At 41.6% G+C, this 17585-nt stretch overlaps 1 protein-coding gene across 1 annotated transcript in view; it reads right to left on the reverse strand.

Annotated features, from left to right (window-relative positions):
- LOC110577731 (amyloid beta precursor protein binding family B member 1 interacting protein) overlaps nt 1-17585 on the reverse strand; it is a 109319-nt gene that overhangs the window by 29243 nt on the left and 62491 nt on the right. Inside the window, exons 7-9 of the mRNA XM_021687152.1 lie at nt 17463-17584; nt 2894-2980; nt 204-347 (exon numbers count right to left, since the gene is read on the reverse strand). Of these exons, the coding sequence (XP_021542827.1) occupies nt 204-347; nt 2894-2980; nt 17463-17584 (353 nt within the window). The remainder of the gene's footprint in view (nt 1-203; nt 348-2893; nt 2981-17462; nt 17585) is intronic.

Here is a 17585-nt window from a genome sequence, read left to right on the forward strand (position 1 = left end):
TAAAATTCTTCACCTTCAGGAGAAAGCTATGGAAAAATTCAAAAGGACTTCTGCAATTCTGTCTGAATAGGGTATTTGTATAAACATCGTAATAACACGAATTTCAGAGCGAAAGAGTGCATTTAAGTTGCCACCTGAGGATTTCTTCAGTTTCATTATCATAAAGTGATTTTTTGATAAAGAGTTTTATTTTTCCTTCTCACCTTAGTCTTTCCTTTGGGTACATAATAAATTCCAGAAGCCCGTAAAAGAAAATAGCGCCTTTTCCAGGATTTCTTTCCATCTTCTTTCAAATAAAGAGCTCCTTCAAGTTCTGGCACAATGATGGATGTTCCACAGAAACTTTCCTGAAATTGAAATTCCAATTATAGAGAACCCAGGAAAGAAACAAAAACCACATTTTTGTTCACATTTAAACAAACTATGGCAAACTAGGCTTTAGGCTGAAAGTCATTTGTTTATAACTCTGAATGCATACTGTTACACTGCATGCTATTTGTCAAAAGAGAGGAGGGATACCATGGTGGTTGAATCTCAGCTCTTGAGTTACACTTCAAGGCTTCTTCACCACTTAGCTTTGTGAACATGGGCAAGTCACTAAATCTCAGTTCCTTTACTTGTAAAAACGGAGTCATAATAGCCCAGCTTAACAAGAAAGGTTGTGAGTACAATCTTGGTTTACTCTAAAAGTAAGCATTCCATAAAGGCTATTTCTGTTATTGTAAGTTGGTAAATACAAGAATTATTCCTTTTCCTACAAGTAAAAAAATTACTATTTTACTGCTAGGAAATAGAAAAATTAGAATATATGATCCTATACCTAAATATGTGTAAGTTAATTTATTCCTGTGATGGTTTTCTTACTGAAGAATAAAACAAGCAATTAATACTATGGTATCAGAAAAGGAGAGGGACAAAATAAATTTTCTGGGTGTAGATTTTCAAATGTCAAAACTTGCATACAGTTATATAATTCTTAGAAATTTCTTTTAAAAAGCAATGCAGTAAAATTACATATCATTCTATCTCCCAGTTCAAATACTCAAATTTATTTTGGGCTTTCTTTTTTATAACTTTCAACCTCCTTTTGGGGCGCCTGGGTGGCTCAGTCGTTGGGCGTCTGCCTTCGGCTCAGGTCATGATCCCGGGGTCCTGGGATCGAGCCCCGCATCAGGCTCCCTGCTCAGCGGGGAGTCTGCTTCTCCCTCTCCCACTCCCCCTGCTTGTGTTCCCTCTCTCGTTGTGTCTCTCTCTGTCAAATAAATAAATAAAATCTTGAAAAAAACCCCCCAAAAAACAAAAAAACTTTCAACCTCCTTTCATTCCATCTCATAAATGTAGAATAACTTTTATTTTTGTACCCTGAAAGTAAATTTATATGTAGTAGAGCTGGGATACATTTTTGTTCACATTTCCCCCCAGTTTAGCTAGCATTAGTTGCCTTGTCAATAATCTTTTCAATCAGATTTTTGTTCCAAATTGGAAAGCAGGATAATGCTGATTTTTCATAGTATAACATGCTTTGTATTTTCTTTCACATCCAGCTTTTAATACACTGCTCAAGTCCTGTATCAAGAACTATTCAGGCAATTGTATACATCAAGGCACAAGCAGTCCCTGATGTACAGACAGCTGATGGATAAGCACTGATTAAAAACAAATGGCTGTGTCAGGAAACTTCACCCTCCCCTTCCATGTCTGTCAGTCCTGATCACTGCTAGGTACACTCAGAACCTGAATCTCCTTGCTGCTAGGGACACCTGGTGCTTTCTCTTCCTCAACTCAACTTGGAGTCTGGTAAATGCAGAGAACATCCCCATTCCCACTGCAGGGCCTCTGCGGGAAATACCCACTGTGTGCTCCTGGCCCCTGAAAGCAGAATCTGTAACATGTTTTCAGAACCTTGGGAGTGGCTGAAGGTTCTAGCACCTACTCCACCTGGTACAGGGCTGGGAGAATGTGGTGGGGAGAGAAACCTGTGCGGGAGCCTGGCCAGACCTTGGTGAATGAGAGGGTGTTCGTCAAAGTCAGCCAGCTGGTTCCAGGTGTGAATGTGGCCCAGGTGTCACCGGGTCTTCTGAGTTTTCAGAAGAAGCCTCAAATCTACTAATTCAAAAAAGGGTCAACACACTGTTGAAGAGGAAGAAAACCTGTCTAGGGCTCCAGCATGCCCATCTGTGACCTGTGATCTCTGCACTCCTTTGCATTATGTGCTGGGAACAAAGCCCTGAGTTTCAGCATAGTTAGTATGTGAAAACTCACTAGGAGTTTAAAAAAAAAATCAACCATTAAATGAACTTCTGGAACATGACCCTATAGTGATAATCACAAACATGTGCAGAGTAATCGACACAATGCTTCCACTACCTCCTGGGACAGCTGTAATAATTCAATATGATCCAGGAGACTGAGGTCCTTGGACTCGCCCGATAACACATGAACCTCAGTGGTAGGCCCAGAACTTGTGTCAGGTTTCCCAACTCCAAAGCTCATCTTTCCTACCACACCTGGCTACTGGAAGAGCGTCTTAGAATTCACTGTAGAGAAGGTTTGGAAATCCTTACATCTGACTTCTGTGGTGCACTTAAGTAATGAAAAACAGGGAATGTTAAGAGATGAGTTTTATGCGGATTCGTAAGTGTTTTAGTCCAGAATTACTAATCCAACTTCATGAAAGTGAAATATAGGCCAAAGCCATACTTTTAAACAACTGACTCAAAGAACCAGTTTAATTATCTAAATAGCTATAATTTAGTAATAATTTGATTTTAAAGCCCCAAGTTAAAATTTCAGTGTGTCTCAGAATCTCCCATTGTTCTAAGAAGCAAATAATTTAAAAATAGATACAGTTAATACCCTTCTCTTTTCTTCCACTCAGCAAAATTAAACTTACCTCAAGTAAGGATTCCTTGTTCTTAGCATTCATTTTCTCATTTGTTTCCTTTCCTTCTTTTTTTCCTTTGTTATCCAGGTAAAAATTCTAAATAAAATATACAAAGAGCAGATCAGTAAGTGTTCATTGCCATGCTAACCACTGCAGGGAACCCATGGTCTTGCTGGAGAGAGAACACACACCTACAGGAAATAAAGTGGGAACCACAGCCTATGGTATGTGTCAACCAAACACCTACCAATCGACCGTTTACCAAGCGCTGACTACGTCGTCACTGAGGCTGATGTAAAACCTTCTCTTCTAGGGGCGCCTGGGTGGCTCAGTCGTTAAGCGTCTGCCTTCGGCTCAGGTCATGATCCCGGTGTCCTGGGATCGAGCCCCGCATCGAGCCCCGCATCGAGCCCCGCATCGAGCCCCGCATCGGGCTCCCTGCTCAGCGGGAAGCCTGCTTCTGCCTCTCCCACTCCCCCTGCTTGTGTTCCTGCTCTCACTATCACTCTCTCTGTCAGATAAATAAATAAAATCTTTAAAAACAAAACAAAACAAAACAAAAACCTTCTCTTCTTCCCGCAGTGCACAATCAACAAGGAAACAAAAGTAAGATAGAAAACACTAGCAAAGGATATGACACCATTTAGTTGTTAAATTCCATTGTCTAGAACACGTGCCCAATGCTGGAGGCTGGGAGACACTAATGTCTTGGAAGAGGCTGGGTCTAGATTGCAGGGGGAGCCTGTGTCCCAAGTGCAAGAGGGTGACTTCTCTGGCTTGTGGGTGTCATGTGGCTTCCCGATGCCCTGTGGACTAGAGATTCTGGCTTATTAAAAGCTTGAAATCTGGAGTTTTATTTATTCATTTTAAAGACTGATTGATTTGTGTATGTGTGTGTGTGTGTGAGAGAGAGAGACAGACAGACAGACAGAGAGACTGAGAGAGCGCAGCAGGCAGAGGGAGAAGCAGGCTCCCCACTGAGCAAGGAGCCCGACGCAGGACTCGATCCCAGGACCCTGGGATCATGACCTGAGCCGAAGGCAGTTGCTTAACCGACTGAGCCATCCAGGCGTCCCTGAAATCTGGAGTTTTATAAATGTTGGTGACTACTTTTAATTTTTAAAAACCATATGGGTCAATCACAGCATGGAGTTTGCTGTTTGCAACTTCTAGGGACAGAAAGAAGTAGAAAGGGCATTTCTGGGAAGGACTAGCCTCACAAAGACAGGGAAGAACGTGGTTCAAAAGCATTCATGAATGGGTGCATCGTTCTAAGTAGAGTTTGTATTAATCTATGTATCATATTTTGTTAATACTGAATATCAATGAGATGGCTGAAACTAAATGTTAAATGAATAAGTTTCCAGAAAATCATGAGCATCCAAGGGTTAATCTTCACATAGCCACTACAGCTGAGGTATCAATATACAAAGTGATTATTATGAGTGACCACTGTCATAATTAAAACACTGAAGATTTTTATGTGTAAATGTAGTTTTGTAAAATAATGCATGAAAAAAAATGTATTAAAACTAGAACATGTACCTCTGGAGCATAGTAACTAAAATAAGGACCCTCCTGGATTTAGACACAAATGTTTATTTATATTATAAGAGTGTTTCTCCAAGTGTGATTCCCCAGACTACGTTGATACTCAGCAAAACGTATGTTCCTGGGATCCCCACCTACTGAACTGGAATCTCTGGGATGGGGCCTGGAAATCTGCATTCCAACATGCTTCCTGCATGATTTTTATTGACACTGAATTTTAAGAACAGAGTGTACTGCAGATGGTCAACAGACACATGAAAAGATGCTCAACATCACTCATCATCAGAAAAATACAAATTAAAACTACAATGAGCTATCACCTTACACATGTCAGAATGGCTAAGATGAACAACACAAGAAACAAAAGGTGTTGGCAAGGATGTGGAGAAAGGGGAACCCTCACGCACTGTTGGTGGGAATGCAAACTGGTGCAGCCACTCTGGAAAACAGTGCGGAGGTTCCTCAAAAAGTTAAAAATATAACTACCCTGTGATCCAGTAATTGCACTACTGGGTATTTATCCAAAACTACAAAAACATGAATTCAAAGGGATACATGCATCCCTATATTTACTGCAGCATTATTTACAATACCCAAGTTTAAAAGCAGCCCAAGTGCCCATTGATAGATAAATGGATAAAGAAGATGTGGTATATAGATACAAAGGAGTATTATTCAGCCATAAAAATAATGAAATCATGCATTTGCAATGACATGGATGGAGCTAGAGAATATGCTAAGTGAAGTAGTCAGAGAAAGACAAAATACCATATGATTTCACTCATAGCTGGAATTTAAGAAACAAAACAAACAAGCAAAGGAAAATAAAAAGAGAGAGACAAACCAAGAAACAGACTCTTCAACTACAGAGAACAATCTGATGGTCACCAGAGGGGAGGTGGGTGGGGGGATGGGTGAAATAGGTGATGGGGACTAAGGAGGGCTCTTGTGGGCGCCTGGGTGGCTCAGTTGGTTAAGCGACTGCCTTCGGCTCAGGTCATGATCCTGGAGTCCCGGGATCGAGTCCCGCATCGGGCTCCCTGCTCGGCGGGGAGTCTGCTTCTCCCTCTGACCCTCTTCCCTCTCGTGCTCTCTGTCTCCCATTCTCTCTCTCAGATAAATAAATAAAAAAATCTTTAAAAAAAAAAAAAAAGGAGGGCTCTTGTGATGAGCACCGGGTAACGTATGGGATTACTGAAACACTATATTATACACCTGATAATGTAACACTGTGTGTTAACTATACTAGAATTAAAATTAAAACTTAATAAGTAAGTAAATAAATATTTTTAAAAAACAGAGTGTACTGGACAGAGGGGAAGGAAACAAAGTGCAGGCAAATAAAATGTGCAAAATTAGGATATTTCCGAGAAACAGGATGCCTAAAAATGGTGATTTGCCAGCTTAAATAGGGGAAATAAATCAAGTACAATTACTCTGATAATTCTTATTGAATTATCTTTTAATATGTTTTTCAAGACTTTTAACTTTTACTTATTTGGAAGGACAGTATATCATGAAGTAGTGTGATTATCATCTAGGGTTCCGAAACCATTTTAATTTTACAGGTTTGGTTTGAAGACCATGACTAACCGTAACAGGTAACATATACTACCTGCCAGAACTCTGCGCCAAGGTCTCACTTACAAGAACCGCGTAACATAGGCATATTACTATTTTACAGATAAGGAAGCAGAAGGATTAAGATTGGCCAAAATCCAATCAGTGCCAGAGCTTTGAGTTTTTCCTATTTTTTTCTCAGCATTAAAATGCTCTAAATACCATAGGAGAGAACCCAGATCCACAACAGTGTAGATGCACTGAATGCCACTGAACTATACTTAAAAATGATTACAGTGGTAAATTCCATCTTATGTATATTTTGCCAAAATAAAAAACAACGAGCAGTCATAAGAGTGAATGCACAGTGCTGCTCCCAAGTACCCCTCGCTGGAGAGTCCTGGAAATGTGAATTATGTATGAAAGAATGAGCAGAGAACACGAATGAGGAAACCCTGTAGCATGCGCTTTTCATCGTCATCTGGGAAAAGGAGAGCACCTGCAGGGACAGGTAAGGGAAAAGCCCTTCTAAACTGTGAAGGGCCTCATTTTATGAGGATATCCCAAAGGGTCAGGATCTGCAGTTGTGTCTTCCTCTGAGATTTTCTCTGAGACCCCTCTCACTTTTTCAGCTTCAGAATAAGTTTTTTCCCCCTCCAAGTGATGGTGCTATACTGTTTTCGTTTTAAAGAAAATGGAAAAAACACAAAGTAAACCAGAGCTGGAGTTCAGGGAGCTTAGTCCTTAGAACGGACTGATCGCCCTTGGGTCAGAACTTTTCATCAGTCGGGTGGTCAGCCAACTCAGTTTGGGCTGCTCTGTAGCAAGCAGCAGAGCTCAAGAGTGAACTCATTATCTGTTACACATGGAGCTGTGGGCAATCTGAGCTGAACAATAAGAGAACTTTAAAATGGGAAATGAGACTTTCAGTTACAGCTTGCTCCCTTTTCTCACAGCTGAAAATGCAAGATTCGGAGGCAGCTGAAAAGCAAAGAAACAGAGCATTACTTTTTAAAATATATTTTAAAAATACATTACTTTTAAAATACCACCTTCTTGGAATTAAGAGCAAACCAAGCAGTTATCAGCCCATGAATAAAGATCTGTGAGAACCCTCTACATGTAAAATACCCCTGTTCCTGAGAATCTTTTTCTGTCTCATTGAGAAGATATGTATAAATAGATGGCTATGATCTATAGATGGGGAGCTACATGAGACACGGCATAAATTCAAAATGAGCCATTTCTACAGGTTTTCAGAAAGGAAGACAATCACTGTAGGCTGAAATGGTCAAGGAAGGCTTTGCAGAGGGGGTCAAAGTTTGAACTAGGCCTGGAAGATGTTCCATATTCAGATAGGGAAAAGGAATGAGGAAAACATTTGAGGCAGGAAGAGAAGCACGTACAAAGGCCTGGAGGTAGTTAAGGCCTGGGTATCTTCGAGCCACCAGTCTGGCTACGGCTGGGGACTAATGCAGCACAGCTGAAGACCAGACTCTCCCTGCCAATTCTTCTCTTCTCCCCGTGTCCGAATACACTCGGGGCCCGTCATCAAGTGACGGAGCGGTGCCTTCCCCTACGATGGGTGGAATTCCTGTCCTTGCCCCACTTGTGTTGGGCTTAGCCACGTGACTTGCTTTGGCAGAACAAGAATGTGGGTGGAAGGGCATCGATTCTGAGCAGAGGACTTGAGAGGCTGTGTCATGTGTTTCCACACAACCCCCTGTACTCTTGCCATTCACCATGAGAAGCATGTGTCACAGGGAGCTACTGGTTTGAGGACAGTGAGAGACAAGACCTGACTCACATTCTGGAACCAAGGATGATGACCCAGGAGAGAGGAAATGTCTGTGACTGTAAGCCACTGGGATTCGGAGGTTGTTTTTATGCATTGAACACCGACTGATACACACGCCCACCCTGGCTGGTGAGTGGATCTAGGGCACTGAAGCCAAGGGTAGACTTTCCTTTAACATAGGAAGCCATATTGGAGACCAGAAATGTGATTACTGTAAGAGTTCCTCCTGCTGGGCCTGGTCCTGGATGGTCAAAGATGAACCTTGGTGGGAGAGGGAGGGTGGAAAGGAATGGCGGAAAGATGCCATGATCATTCCACCATGTTAATTTTCTCCCTCAGTGGCTGGCACCCTTCTGCACCTGAGGAGCAGAATGAAGTTATGTTTCTCTCTCTGTTCCTCACTCGTGCAGCCATCACTGAACCACAACCACCACCAAATTTCAGTTAAGGAACAGAACAGATGATGGAATGAACATTGCCTAAAATATCAACAACGATCATTGTTGGAGTGCAGGATTACGGATAATTTAAATTTCATTTCTTCTGTTTGTCAACTTTTTTCCCTTACAATAAGTTGATGTTATTTTTGAAGTCAGAAAAATAAAACACGTTACTAAAAGAAATAAAAAGAAATTCACTAAGCAAGCCACCTCATATTAACTGATTCGCCAGTACCTTCTTTGAAAAACAGATTGTTCGGGCTCCCAGCAAGAAGAATGGCTAATGTTAATACTGCAGAGCTTCTCTACCTCCAGACACACTCCTCAGTCCTTACACCTCTCTTCTGGTTTCCAGGCAACATCACTGGTCTCTGCATAGTGGGACTTTGTGTTGGCATGACCCCGGGAAACAAAACTCTTCAGGTTGCAGCTGACTTCCACTTCAACAGCAGGCCTTACTTAGGAATAGCAGACAACCCCATGCTTCCAATCAACTGGGAAGAGGAACTTTTCTAACGACAACCAGGCTGAGAAACTAAGCTGCTTTTTAAATAAAGTTGCTTTTATTAGGATAGTAAGTGTCCCGGTGCTCCTGGGTGGCTCAGTGGGTTAAGTGCCTGCCTTCAGCCCAGGTCATGATCTCAGGGTCTGGGATCGAGCCCCGCGTCCGGCTGTCTGCTCAGCGGGGCGTCTGCTTCTCCCTCTCCCTCTGCTCCCCCCTCTTGCACGTATGCTCTCTCTCTCTCCAATAAATAAATTAAAAAATCTTAAAAAAAAAAGAGAGAGTAGATGTCCTAACCCACTTTACCCAAAAGAAACAGTACCACCTGGGCAAGAGGGACCCCTGCCCTGACTCCACTCTTTAGAGGGTCTCTGCTCTAACCTTCACCCAGCCACTCCCCTACTCACAGGGCGACAAGTCTGTGGGGCTAAAAGGATATGCCCACTTGGAGCCAAAGATCCCCCTACATTTCAGTCCACACTCTACAAACCCAGACCCTTGGAATTCCCTGCCCAAATGGCTCTGAGACTCTGCCCTATATCCATCCTCCCAAGGGTAGATGGCACTGTTAGTGTGTACATCCTAGGCCAGAGGGCGGCCAAGGGGCAGCTCGTTGCAGGGGAGTGATGGGTTGTCTGGAGCCTACTCTCTGGGCTGGATCATCCACATCATGCATGCAAGGCTCCCATGGTGCAGGATGGATGGGATGGGTGGGGCGGGGGGGGAAGTCTAGAGGTAGGCCATGAGCAGCTCCAAGATACCACCTTGCACAGAACTCAAAGAAATCTAAGAATACTAAGTCCAAACTTTTAGGTCATTATGAAGGCATTAAGGTAAGAAGATAGAACACATTTAACTGCTTATTAACTTGATTTAGAACTTTGAATATGTAGATATATGGTACATAAGCCTTCAATCTACTCTTGCCCCGGGCCCTAATAAATATTGGGGGTGGGCTTGCACAGAGGCCTGTCCTCCATTCCCTGTGGGATTCCACACTGCCTCCCACCCCATCCTTTTTATTCTCTTCTTCTAGTCATCAGGCCTACTTGAAATGCAAAATAGAAATATAAAAGAATTTCTTCAGACTCTTTCTCTTTGAGAAGATGCTTAATTTTCTGGGACATTTGAAACCTTGGGAAACTTTCTTGGTTATAGAACAGCCACAGTTGTTAATGAGTAGAACATGACATCTCCCCTTCCTCATCCTGGATTTTCCTGCCCATCAGCCTACAGCCTTTAAAGTCTACACCCTGGGACCTGGGCTAGAACAGGTCCCCATCTCTGACAACTTTGTCTCAGTGCTTAGGATACAGTGCTAAATACCCTTCCTCAGCCCACAGTATCCTGGCTATAATACTTCAGTGGCTACTGACCCCATGCCCCCAGGCACACAGCCAAGCAGAATGTCCCCATGTCACTCATTTGTCCTCTGCATGGACCTCACTTCCTAAAGAATGCTGGTTGCTGTTTTTATTTTCACACTAGTTCCTAGATGCTTCTGCTCCTTCTGTCCATTACATCCGGCAGATAGGCCCTTGTATCTTGCCTACAGTCTCTTCCCTGGCTTTATTCTAGGACAATGTAGATGCTCAAGAAATGTTTGCTGGTTTTGAGCATCTTGAGCAAATACCTGGCATCCTGGGGAACCTAGGGATTAAATCCTTACCCCCTTAGTTTGTCCTGAACAACTTCAGGTAGCCTGAGGTTAGACTCCTATTCACACTTCTTTGAGTCCTTGCCCAAAACTTCCACGATTATACAACACCACTGTCCTAGATCAAAGTCTGGTCTGGCTCCACTGTGATCACCCTAATCTGAGAGCAACCGCTGGAGAGTGGCTACCACCCTCCTGCGTGCCTCCACTGTTTCTCTTCTCCAGACTATTCTCAACAATGAAGCAAACTAAAATAATGATAATTATTACACTTTGTGTGGATGATAGCCTTTAATTCTCCCCGCACACTTCTAAAAACAAATTATCTCCATTTTCAGACAAGAAAATAGAGACTTGGTGAAGTTAAATGATTTGCTCAAGGGCCCACGGCTAAAAAGCAATGGAATCAGGATTCAAATCCCACCCGTCTAACTTTAGGATCCACAATCTTGGCCACTCCATGAGAATGCTTTCCAGGGAGAGGCAGTTTTGTAGAAGGCAAACTTGAACAGAAGATGCCATATTTATGAAGCTGAAAACTCTCAGCACAGTGTGGCAGGCCCACCAACCTGGCCGGGCACACCACTGTCCCCGCAGCGTTCTCCACAGCAGCCTCAGTGGGCCTTTCTACTCCTTGAACATGGCATACAATCTTGATTCCGGGCCTTGATAATCCTGCACTATGGCTTAGAATCTCCCCCCCTGCCTCTCTCCCTCATCTCAATTCCCTTGGTGAACATCAGAAACATTGCTTCCTCAGGAAGGCTGCCTCTGACATCAAGAACTGGAAGACCCTCCTGCTGGAGGCTCCCAGAGTCTCCTAGTCTGTTCCCATTACAATATACACTTCACTGGCTATAGTTAGCTAAGTGTCCTTACTGGTTGACAAGAAGTTCAATAGCACCCACCCTCTTTGAGCCTCCTGAGAGTTGAACATGAAAATGACACAAATCATCATTTTAGAGTAGTTGTGACACATTCAGAAGTAGGGAGACAGTTAACTCTGGGGGAGCCAGAGCCACCATTCAAGGCCAGGGGCCTTTAAACTGTGTCCCCTTTGGAGCGTGTACTGAAGCTGCTTGAAGGGTACATGGGCATCAAGTTCCACATCCTCAACTTCCGTGTGTACTCTTCTCTAAAGTGGACCTGCCTGAGAACGGAAGGCCCCTTTCCCACTTCACACGAGAAAGGCACACCTTACAGCCACACCGAATCTTACTGACCTGGGTGGGAAGTTCAAAGGCTCCAAACAAAGGGACAACTTGAAACACAGGTGTTGAGAGAGGGAAAGACTCACCACTCAAAACAAATCTTTTTGGAGGTCAAGTGGTTTCTAACTCTGCTTCTACACAATGGAAGGCAGGCACCTAATCATCTTGTCAGGTGGTGTATTAAAAGAAGCGTCATTGGGGTGCCTGGGTGGCTCAGTCGTTAAGCGTCTGCCTTCGGCTCAGGTCATGATCCCAGGGTCCTGGGATCGAGCCCCACATCGGGCTCCCTGCTCCGCAGAGAGCCTGCTTCTCCCTCTCCCTCTCCCCCTACTTGTGTTCCCTCTCTCGCTGTCTCTCTCTCTGTCAAATAAATAAATAAAATCTTAAAAAAAAAATTTTAAAAGAAGCATCATTGATCCCTCAGTGACAGATAACTTGGAAGGAGTTCAAGAAACGGAATGGCATTGCTCTCACAAAGCTCTTCTATTCTCATCCACTTATTTATGGGAATAAGGTTTTTCACACTGATATCTATAAAAAGTACTTAACTTTTATAGAAACGAAAAACAGCAATATAATTGATACTGAACATTCATCCCTTTATCCTGGAACAAATCAGAGGGGGGAAAAAGGTTTCATCTATTATCTCATTAAGAGATGTTTCCCCCCAGATTTTTCTTTTTTAAGCTTAATACCAATATTTATGATTTTAATGTTTTTAAGTTGTTTTAACCAACTGTGTAATTTCTTAACACTTAATGCCTTATGATGACAGGATATAAAAAATTACTTATCAATTTATAAACAATTTGTTGAAGAGAAGTATGAGAGAGATCAAGAAGAGACTTAGAAACATAGAAATATATTATAGTAGGAGAAATCTTTGTGGAGAAAACAGAATGGGAATAGTTCATGGGGAAAAACAAGGAACAATGTAAAATTTCCCAAATGTTAAAAAAGCTTATTGTACACCACCAAGAGTGAACCCTAATGTACACCGTGGACTTGGGTGATCATGGCATGTCAATGTAGGTTCACTGATTGTAACAAATACACCACTGTGGTGGAGGATGCTTACACTGAGGGAGGCTATGCATGTGTAGAAAATATATAGGAATTTTCTCAATTTTACTGTGAACTGAAAACTGCTCCAAAAAATAAAGTCTATTAAAAAAAAAGCTATTATAAAAACCGGGGTGCATGTCCCCCTTCAGATCCCACTTCCCTTTTTTTTCCCCTCCCATCCTCTTTTCTTTTACTATTATTTAGTTGCCCTTTCTACTTGGTTTATTTGGACCATATCTGACCGCCTTCTACTGAAGATAACAATTTTCTACAATTTTCTTCTGAATCCTGCAGTTCATTAATTGTATTGATATATTGTCTAGAAGGTCTTTCAGATGCTATTTCCTGTCCGGTTCTGCAGTATTTTGTCATAAACACAATGTTGGTTTTTCCTCTTCATTCATACTAAATCAAGATTGATTTATTGAGCTACACAAGAAGCTGACAAAAGCAATCTCTATCTGAACAACAACAGAATAAGAACATAAGCAACAGATAAGCTTATTCTGGCAAGATTGTGCTGTAGGCAGTAACTGTCAACAGGCAAAATCTGTGGTCTGCCTTGAGCTGCACTCTCTTTGCATCTGTGTGGAGGATATTTTTTCCTTAGGGTGAGGTCTGAGGGGTTAACTGACTGCCCAGTTCCTACTTTCACTGACCTTCTAACCTTGGGTTTTTATGAACTAATATAGTAATTACAAAGCTAAACTTCTCAGCATACACCTTCACTAAAGCTCTTCTGTACTGTCAGGAGCATTTTGTGCACTGGGACTTCATCTTAAGATGGCACCATGCCACAGTCTGCATCCTACACCGCTCTCCTCTTAAAGCTGGAAGAGCAAAGATGATCTTCATTTTTGAATCCTCCATAAATAGCGCAGGTTACACGTGTAAACAGATACTCCATAACGTTTGCTAAAGCCAAGCAAATGGAGTGAAGTCCACTAAAGGTTCATCATATAAGTCAACCTGGGAAAGACATTCAATATTTTGAAATCTTTTGAGAAGAACAAATAAATTGTTCAGAGTCTTAGCCTTTTCCTTTTGTAATTTCTGGTTAAAACTAGTTCTTCGTGCACAGTTTCTAACTAACCCTTGAAAGAGTTCCTAGACAGCACCCTAATCCATCTGGGCCCGAAGATCAAGCCTGTAGGCTCACAGATGTAGCCCAGACTAGGGAGTGGAAGCAGATATCAGTAGGCACTACTCTGTTCTGGGATTCGCCACTACGTGTAAATGTTGACAATTATGTTTAAAAATAACTAACAACCCAAATGAAATACAGGATGGATTTGGATTTTTGAATTAACTGCTTGAGATACTGCTTGAGGAGAAAATCTAAGGCAATTAAACAAAAGAATCTCCAGATTTTGTTTCCATAAGAAACTTCCTCCAGAAAGACTCTTCTCTAGGATTTGTTATTCTTCTGGTGTAAACTTAAAAAAAAGTTCCTGTTAAAAACTATCAAAGGGTCTCAGCATACAGGTTTTACAAAGGGACTGTGGGTATTTCAAAATTACAAAGCCTCCCTTTTAGGAGTCATGGTATCAACATGGGAATGGTCACAGTCTACTTCAAGAACAAGGCAAGAGCCCTAAGGTCAGCATGCTGAAGTAGCTATTCACGCAGAGCACTGACCAGTAGATAGATTATCCAACCAAACACTGTGAAAATGGAAATACTTAAAATCAGCAACTTCAAAAATGCTTCCACTTCCATTATGGTCTTTAAATGTGATTGTAAATTAGAAGAATATACTTAAATGGTTTTTAAGAACATATTATTATCCAGAAGAATTCAGCAGGAGGATTTCTGCTTCCTCCTATGATAGAGTAGCTTGCAGTCAGACCAAAGCTCCACAAAAACAGCTAGAAAAGCTGGATTAAAATGTATCTGTGCAAAGGGCTTTGGAGAGCTATGGAGGCAACCAGGACTCAAGGGGCCAAGATCCAAAAGAGAAAGGAACCATAAAGAGGTGCTGAGACATTCTGAGAGCCACATCCCCTCCCCGCCCCCGGTGAGAGGCTGAGAATCATGGCAGAGGACTTGAACAGGCTCCTCACAGAAATGGATATTTACATGGATAATAAACATTTGGAAAGGTACTCAAATCTTTGGCAATAGAAAATTCAACTTAAAACCACAGGCGATACCACTACACATTCACACAGAATAACTAATTTTATTTATTTTTTAATGGCAGCACCAAGGGCTGGCAAGGACTTGGAATAACAGGAATTCTCATACAATACTAATGAAGGCAAATCATGCAATCACTTTGGAAAACTGCTTGGCACTTTATCCTAAGGCTAAATATGTGCATAACCTGTGATCCAGCAATTGTACTTTTAAGTATATATACAAGAAAAAAGTCTACATATGTTCAGCAAAAGACAGGTATGAGAATGTTCTCAACAGCATTACTTGTTAAAGCCTCGAACTAGATAAAAAATCAAATGTCCATCAATAATACAACAGATAAGCTTATTCTGGTACAATCACACAATGGAATACTAAAGGGCAAAGAAAAAGAACAAACTATGGACTGCCATATGCAACAACATGAATGAAGGTAAACACCAAAGAGTAATGATGATTCCATTTTATGTAAAGTTCAAAAGCCAGAAAAACCAAGGCCAGAGAGGTTGGAATTATGATTATCTTGGTAATGGGGATCAATGGCTGGGAAGGGTATAGTGAGTCTGGTGGTGTACTATTTATCTTGACACGTGTGGCAGTTAAATGGGATGTGCACTTTGTAAACATTCATAGCGTGCAGTTATGTTTTGTGTGCTGATGCATTAGATGCCACGGCAAGCTGCAGATCCACTAACACCCATTTTCCTCCTCCGCCTCTTGGTTAATACAATACTATGGCCATGTTACACAACTCTTGAGCACCATTTTTATAGACTCAATGTGAAAGTTTCCTTCTGGAGGAACTGTAGAAGGTGGGGACTCTGAATGTAACTCCCAGTTGTAGTTATGTGTATGGTTGTTCAGATAGAGATTGCTTTTGTCAGCTTCTTGTGTAGCTCAATATCACCATGTAACTAAGTGCTGGCCAATGGGATGGAAGCAGAAGTAAAAGTGTCATTTCTAGGTCTTTCTAGTAAGAAATCTGGTTGTACACTTCCCTGGCTCTTTCTTCCCTCCCTAAGGACTGGAAAATGGCCAGGTGAAAATAGCTGCCCTGGGCCCAGAGATAGAAGCCACGTGTTGAGGACGGCACAGCCCCCTATGTCTGGACTGGTATGTGAGGAAGAATTAAGCTTCTAGCTGGTTTGAGCCACTGATTTTGGGGAGTCTCTTTGTTACAGAAGCTGAGATGCTACCCTAAATAACAGGCATTAAATCATGCCATTGAAGGTAGTTATGGTTTGAAAACTTTGTGTAGTTGATCCCTGAACAACTCAAGGTCCATTTATACACAGATTTTTTTTGATAAGTACAGTGCAGGACTATAAACATACTTTCTCTTCCTTATGATTTTATTAATATTTTTTTTCCTACCTTACTTTATTGTCAGAACACATTATATAAGACATATAACATACAAAATATGTGTTAATTAATAGTTTATGTTATTGGTAAGGCTTCCCAGTCAACAGCGGGCTATTAGTAATTAAGTTTCTGGGGAGTGAAAAGTTATACACTGATTTTCAACTGCATAGGTGGTTGATGCCCCTAACCTCTCCCCGAACCCCCAATGTGTTATTCAAGGGTCAACCATACTTTTACCGTTCATTATTTGTCAAAGACAATAGTATCTTTAATTGCTTTGTTGTCAGTGAGCCACCACAAAACCTAGAGGTGACTCTAGAAAAAAGCACAGTGCAAGGGAAAGAATATTTTCTCATGAAGAAGCTGAGAGTACCCTTCTATTTCTGCCTCTAGTGATATGGGACTTAGTTTTTTTTTTTAAAGATTGATTTGTTTTAGAGAGAGAGAGAGAGAGCGCACAGGGGGAGGGGCAGAAAAAGAGGGAGACAGAGAATCCTCAAGCAGACTCCCCCCTAAGCATGGAGCCCAACACAGGGCTCGATCCCAGGACCCTGAGATCATGACCCAAGCCAAAAGCAAAAGTTGGCCACTTAACCGACTGAGCCATCCAGGCACCCCAGGACTTGGTTCTTTTAACCTGTAAAATATGAAGGTGTCTGGATGTCCCCAATGATCTCGTCTGTGTCTAACATTCTTTGACTTTCCAAAAAAGACTTAATGACCCTCACGCAATTACGGTTGGCTGGAGGCCTCAGTGGGAAAAGGCCTATGCTCCTGTGACATCCTTGTACATATGACTTGGGGGAAGCCTTTTCAGATATGGAGAACAATGCTTTTTATTATGTAGACTGTTTGTAGAATTAAATCACAATAAACTGTACATTTTCTAGGTGCTCTCTTTAGTTATCCCAGCATCAATAAGCACCAAATATTAACAACAGCAAAAAGGAGTGTCTTTAAAACACGAAGCATTAATGACCCTTTGTGCACCAAGGTATCTTGAATTAATGTAGCCAAATGGAAATAAGGACAGAAGAAGAGGATTAGTCAACAGACAGATATGCTTTGGATGCTGAATCCAAAGAAACACATGGGTTTCTTTTCTTTCTAAATCCTTCAGGGGCCTATTAGTTGACATATGACCTAAGAGTTGGGTTTGTGTTTTTTTAAAGGAATACATTTGCAGTATTTTGTGAGACAGTGAATGATGTTTGTTAGTATACAGGTGACACTAAAAAAAAAAAAATCCTCTATACTTTATATGGTTTAACTATATACAAGTTATCTTACCTGGGGGTTTTTAAATACAGCATATTTTTCCTCTTTCTCCAGAAACAGCACTTTATTTTCTGTGTCTCTTGTCCAGTCTGATAAGACTTCAACAACATTTTCATGGTCTTCAAAAATCCTTTC

Source organism: Neomonachus schauinslandi, chromosome 5 (assembly GCF_002201575.2).
Source record: "Neomonachus schauinslandi chromosome 5, ASM220157v2, whole genome shotgun sequence".
Lineage (NCBI taxonomy): Eukaryota > Metazoa > Chordata > Mammalia > Carnivora > Phocidae > Neomonachus > Neomonachus schauinslandi.